Genomic DNA, 5,784 nt, shown 5'->3' with positions numbered 1-5,784 from the left:
TGTATACTGAACAAAAATATGGAACATGCAACAATTTCAACGATTTTACTGAGTTCATATAAAGAAATCAGTCGATTTAAATAACGATCCCACAGGTGAAGAAGCCGGATGTGGAGGTCCGGGGCTGGAATGGTTACATGTGCTGCCAAAACTGTACATTTTAGAGTGGCCTTTAATACCCAGCACAAGGTTCACCTGTGTAGTGATCATGCTGTTTAATCAGCTTCTTGATAAACCACATATGTCAGGTGGATTCATTATTTTGGCAAAGGAGAAATGCACAGGAGGAAAATAAAAAATTGTGTGCACAAAATTTGAGAGAAATAAGCTTTTTGTGTGTTGGTCCCATGTTTCAGTTCATGGAACCAACACTTTACATGTTGCGTTTATATTTTACCGGCATCGCTCCTCCGCGGGGGGAGGAGGGAGGTAGAGAGGGAGAGAGAGAGAGCGAGAGTGAACTGCGATAGCGATTTCGGCGTTCCTCGGTGGTGGGTTCAGTGAGTGAGTCATCGCTGGGGATTTAACCCCTTGTCTCCTGAGAGGGACGGATACAATAGGATAGAATGCGACAACACCCTTGTTGTTCTTGTAATCCCATTAGTGCAAATCATTGCAATGGATGTCAATAAACAAGCTAATTAGTTGCTGAGTAAATGTGTGCCTCATTAGCAAATACAAGATTTGCAATCTGAATGGGGTGGTAAATGAAGCCACACAATTAAATGCTATACGAAGTGTTGTCAAATTGATAGTTATTGGCCTTCACAAAGCTAATTGGTACAAGCATTTTCCCAAAAATAGCCCACCACTTTTTCAATGGGAATTATGAATAGGGCTTAGATAAGAATTGATACAGCTAGAAACAGACAACATCCATATATATTTTTAGCACATTAGCAGTCTTAGCATGCCATATCATAAGCCTAAATACTGTATAATTATGGATTTCCAAAGATTGGTTATTGCGTGCGTGCTGCTGTGATGACGCGCGGATCAGGTGTTGCTTCATATATCGCTGGGAGCTGTCCTGGTGCTGAAAACAGAACCGCTCGTCCTAAGACTGGGAGGAGATGCTATTATACACGTTCACTACTGCGGTCTGAGCATCTTGCCAAAGGTAAAAAATTAATGCGTATGACTTGTAGCATGTCTCAAACAAAGACTAAGATGTTTTGTAGGTTCATGTGTGGGCTTTCTAGCATTCCATGTTTTGATTTTGTCTCTCCTCAAGTTCTCATCTCTTATCAGATCTCGGCAATCACTTGGAATTTATTTGAATAAGTGATAGCTGTGTGTTGTTGTGATGAATGTCAAATAGTCTATTCATGTATTTTGTTACTGGGCAAAATTGCGATGTGAAGTAATTTTGATTCTATCCCTCGCGAAATTGGTTTATTAATATGGGTTTTAATAGAGATTAAGGTTTGGAGAAAGGCAGCCACAAGCTAAAGGTTGCCCTGACAACGGCCAGTGACTCATCCTGTGATGTAGGCTATAGTCATTTAAAATAGAATGATTCGCAAATATAGCTGACTTCTCCAACTTTGTATAATTTGTGCATTGAAAAATCCACTTATAGTCTATGGGTTATCAATGAACTGAGATTCTGCTCAAACATTGGGGACATTTAATTAAAATGCAGCCCATAGGGGGGTTTTCAGATGTTGAATTAATTACTAAACTTCATTTTTAAGCCCATGTTTTATCATCATTACTTATAAAAAGATCTGTCAGTGTATTTTGGTATTTTGCGGAGGGGGCACACCCTCCCTAGTAAGTGGTTCCTTCCAAGGCGCACCATGGAGCAAAGATATGCAAGACAGGATGCTAGATACTCTAGTGCATACAGACAGTATCATCAGTGGAGGAGCGTTTGATTTGATTTAAGCTGCTGGTGATGGGCAGGACTTGCAGGATGTATGTTTGTAAATTAATTTGATCAAGCTATGCAGTCTATTTATTCCTTATTGATGAATAAATACAAACTCTGTTTTGTTGTTTCTTTGTAATACCAGCCACCTAGCAATTTTATGAAGTTGGCTTTAGCTAGCCAGCTAGATAGGTTCCCAATCTCCCAACATCATAACTAGCTACCAAGCCATTTCAAACTATCAATCAAGTTAAAATAGCTTGTCTAAGTACAGACAACTGCCCAAATAAAGGAAACACCAACATAAAGTGCCACCAGAACAGCTTCAATGTGCCTTGGCATAGATTCAACAAGTATCTGGAAATCAATTGGAGGGACGCGACACCATTCTTCCCGAGAAATTCCATAATTTGGTGTTCTGTTGATGTGGCAGAAAACGCCATCTCAGGCGCTACTCCAGAATCCCATAAGTGAGATCAGGTGACAGACAGACACTTTAAACCCCCTATGCTCCTTTGAGACCACTCTTTCAAATTCACAGAGATCTCTTCTTCTAGCCATGGTAGCCAAAATAATGAGCAAAAGGGCATTGTATACATGACCCGACTGAGCATGATGTAATGTTAATTGCTTAATTAACTCAGGAACCACACTTGTGTGGAAGCACCTGCTTTCAATACACTTGTTTTGCCCTCATACACAAGTGTTTCCTTTATTTTGACAGTTATCTGTATCTTAGCTAGCATGCCTTCTGGCAAGGCTGCTAAACTTCAGAAAATACAAAAAATGCTTTAATTCGTGGGCTGTGATACAATATACAAGTGTGGCAGTTGTACTAAACTCCTAAAGCATAACAGTTCTTAACTGTACTGCAGTGGGCTAAATCAGGGTCTTAAACAAATCTACTTTGAAACAAAAGTATACACCTCACACACATGGTTATGGGCTTACAAAAAAGAAGACACCTGTACCATGTCATATATAGGGTTGAAATGTATTCCATTTTGAGTTTGCTTCCCAATATTACACTTTATATACATCACAGAAGACTGAAATATAACAAAACCGTTTAAAATATAAACACTGGATTTTCGGCGGGTTTTTAATTATGAAATTATGAAAAATTGAATAACATTCCACCCTAGGTAATTTGACTGCAGGAAAGGGCTACAGAATCAATGTGCATCATTTATTAAAATGATAATTGAACAGGTAAAGAGGCCTGCTTAGATAACCTATGCAGAAAAATAATGATTATGGCTCTCGATTGCAGGAAATAGCTGTTTCAGGTGTTGAAAAATGCTAAATTCTCCAACCCCCCCATCTTCAAATACTTTGTGCCCCCTCTAAAATAATGGGTGCCTGACGCCCCTGTGTTCAGGCATTTCATCGTATTGAACTCATCCCTTTGTCTCTCTCTCTCTCTCTAGGCTGCAATAAGATGCTGTCACTCTTTAAACTATCCACAGGAAAACCTGTTGTTCTCGCTTTCCTCCTCCTCCATGCATTCTCTGTGCAGGGCGCGTCCCGCCCTCGCCACCACAGGCTCAGAGGCGGGGAGGCCGAAGAACTGCAACCCGCCGTCTACCCGCCCAGCTCCGACATGATCAAAGCCCTGGAGTACATCGAGAGCCTGAAACAGCGGACAGACGGGGGCCAAGAGAGAGAGGAGCCAACAAAAGACTATGATGAGGTCGAGAAGTTCCGCATCCTCCTGCAGCTCACCTCTCTCCAGGGTGAAGGCACACCCGAAAGGCAGTCCTCCCCGCCGGCCCAGAGGCAGCAGGACATCCCGGCTGAGCAGTTGGTGAGAGCCTTGCTCAGGACCCTCCAGGAACAGCTCGCTAGTCCCCCCAGACCCGCCCTTGTGGTGCCGGGGAATGACCGCCGCGTGCACAGGCACCCCTCAGCAAACACAGGCAGCCCCGTGAACACGCCTGCCTACAGTGGCTTCCCGAGGCCGCACAAGAAGTACCCGCTGATGTTCGAGGACGAGGAAGATAGAGACAGCCCCAAGCGCGCCACAGAGGACCTGAAGGAAAAATACACCCCTCAGAGCCTCAACAACCTGCGATCCATCTTCAAAGAGCTGGGGAAACCATCCACCTCCAACAACCAGAAGCGCCAAATCTTTGACGATGATGACGATTTATTCAGTCCGAGGAACCTGGCCTACGAGGATGTGGCGGGTGGGGAGGAGTGGATTCCTGTAGAGGAGAATGTCGAGACTGAAGAGGTGGTGAACAGGAGCCACGAGGAGTTCGACAGGGCTCTGCAGCAGAACTATGACGAGGAGGAGGAAGAGAAGGACGACGGAATGCAGATGCAGCGCAGAGCTGGCCAGAATAAAGAGGACCCAGAGGAAGATACTAAACCAGTAGATTATTACCTGTTGAAGATTCTGGGAATGAGCGAACATGAGACAGCCAGGAGGCAAACCGAAGAGCAAAAAAAGAGACTAATCCGTCACCCCATGGTGGACCCCCGGGCCCTAAACGAGCTGTTAAAGATCTCCCTCAAACTCCACATCCCCCCTGAGGATCTTATAGACATGCTGATCATGGAGGAAATCAGAAAACTAGACCATCACCCACAAGCCATCCCCCGCTACAGGACCAGCAGCAACCCGAAGATCAGATACTACAGCCGGAGACTGCCAGTCAAAAATGCTCCTGAAGACATGGACGAGGAAGACTTCCTGAATATCGTAGAAATGGAAACCATCAGTAACGACTATCCTGTGAGTCGGCGGCCGCTCAAGAGTGCCCCTTCCCCTCCCAGAGTTTCAGCACCACCCGCCCCGGCGAGAGTTTTAGCACCAGCACCGCCTCCCGCGGCTGCTCCAAAAGTCCCATCCTCATCCGGCCGAAGGGAAAACTTATTTATGTCGGAGCTCAACAAGATGCCTTTTAAGAGAGAATCTGACAACGATGAGGCGGACGAAGATGAGACAATGACATTTCTGGCGGCCAAAATATTAACTAAGTACCCCAGCACGATCAGCAAACGCAACACCCAATCTCAGGCGAACGGACAGTTTCCTTACGAGCTATACGAACAAGCCATGAAAGATTACTTTGACCAAGCGGACACAATGACAAAGAGAGATTCAGAGGGTAATGAGGTAGTGGAGCCCGCGGAGATGCAGGTGAAAGATCAAGTTCCACAGGAGACCGCAGCTCCAGAGACGGAGGAGGAAAAGGAGCATCACGGAAAACCGGTTGCTGGAATGTAGGTTACGCCATGAAGACAAGCGACTTAAGACATCCTCTACTAAATAAATGTTTATGCTATCAATAACCATTCTGCTAGTTTACATAAAGTGTATATATAGTAAAGGAAATCATATATTATATATATCGTATACAAGTGTGCTGGGCTGGAGGCAGTGTGTGTGTCGTGTATATATCTGGGTTTGTGAGTTCCCCATCTTGTAACATTGTGAAAATGTCATTCCCTGATATAGGCTAGAGATTAAGATGTCACCATCCTGCCTTCCAACCCCCTGACGCTGCAAGCGCTGTAATTGTTGGACTCTTTCGGTTGTCGTGGTATATATATATATACGCTAATTTCTAAACCATTTTGGACATGTTCAATAATGTGTGACAAGATGGAGACTAATAAAGCATTAGCGTATTATTTTCTTCTTGCTGCGTTCTGTTGTCTTATTATAATACACTGATCACTAGACCTACATTGATGATTAGATACATAGTTGAAGTCAGAAGTTTACAAACACCTCAACCAAATACATTTAAACTCAGTATTTCACAATTCCTGACATTTAATCCTAGTAAAAATTCAATTTTAGGTCAGTTAGGATCACCACTTTATTTTAAGAATGTGAAACGTCAGAATAGTAGAGAGAAGTATTTATTTAAGCTTTTATTTATTTCATCACATTCCCA

General features: G+C 43.6%; 1 protein-coding gene across 1 annotated transcript; it reads left to right on the top strand.

Annotated features, from left to right (window-relative positions):
* The first annotated feature begins 1,016 nt into the window (after positions 1-1,016).
* LOC109872149 (secretogranin-2-like) lies at positions 1,017-5,523 on the top strand. Its single transcript, XM_020463263.2, has 2 exons — positions 1,017-1,120; positions 3,304-5,523. The coding sequence occupies exon 2, from the start codon at positions 3,315-3,317 to the stop codon at positions 5,106-5,108; it is 1,794 nt and encodes a 597-aa protein (XP_020318852.1). The 5' UTR covers positions 1,017-1,120; positions 3,304-3,314; the 3' UTR covers positions 5,109-5,523.
* Positions 5,524-5,784: the final 261 nt, after the last annotated feature.

This window comes from Oncorhynchus kisutch, linkage group LG27 (genome assembly GCF_002021735.2).
Source record: "Oncorhynchus kisutch isolate 150728-3 linkage group LG27, Okis_V2, whole genome shotgun sequence".
Classification (NCBI taxonomy): domain Eukaryota; kingdom Metazoa; phylum Chordata; class Actinopteri; order Salmoniformes; family Salmonidae; genus Oncorhynchus; species Oncorhynchus kisutch.
The sequence above is the reverse complement of the archived record's forward strand: the minus strand, read 5'-3'. Positions and strand labels throughout refer to the sequence as shown.

Excerpts from the sequence above, each read along its gene's own strand:
- LOC109872149 (XM_020463263.2), top strand. The coding sequence starts at position 3,315 with ATGCTGTCACTCTTTAAACTATCCACAGGAAAACCTGTTGTTCTCGCT.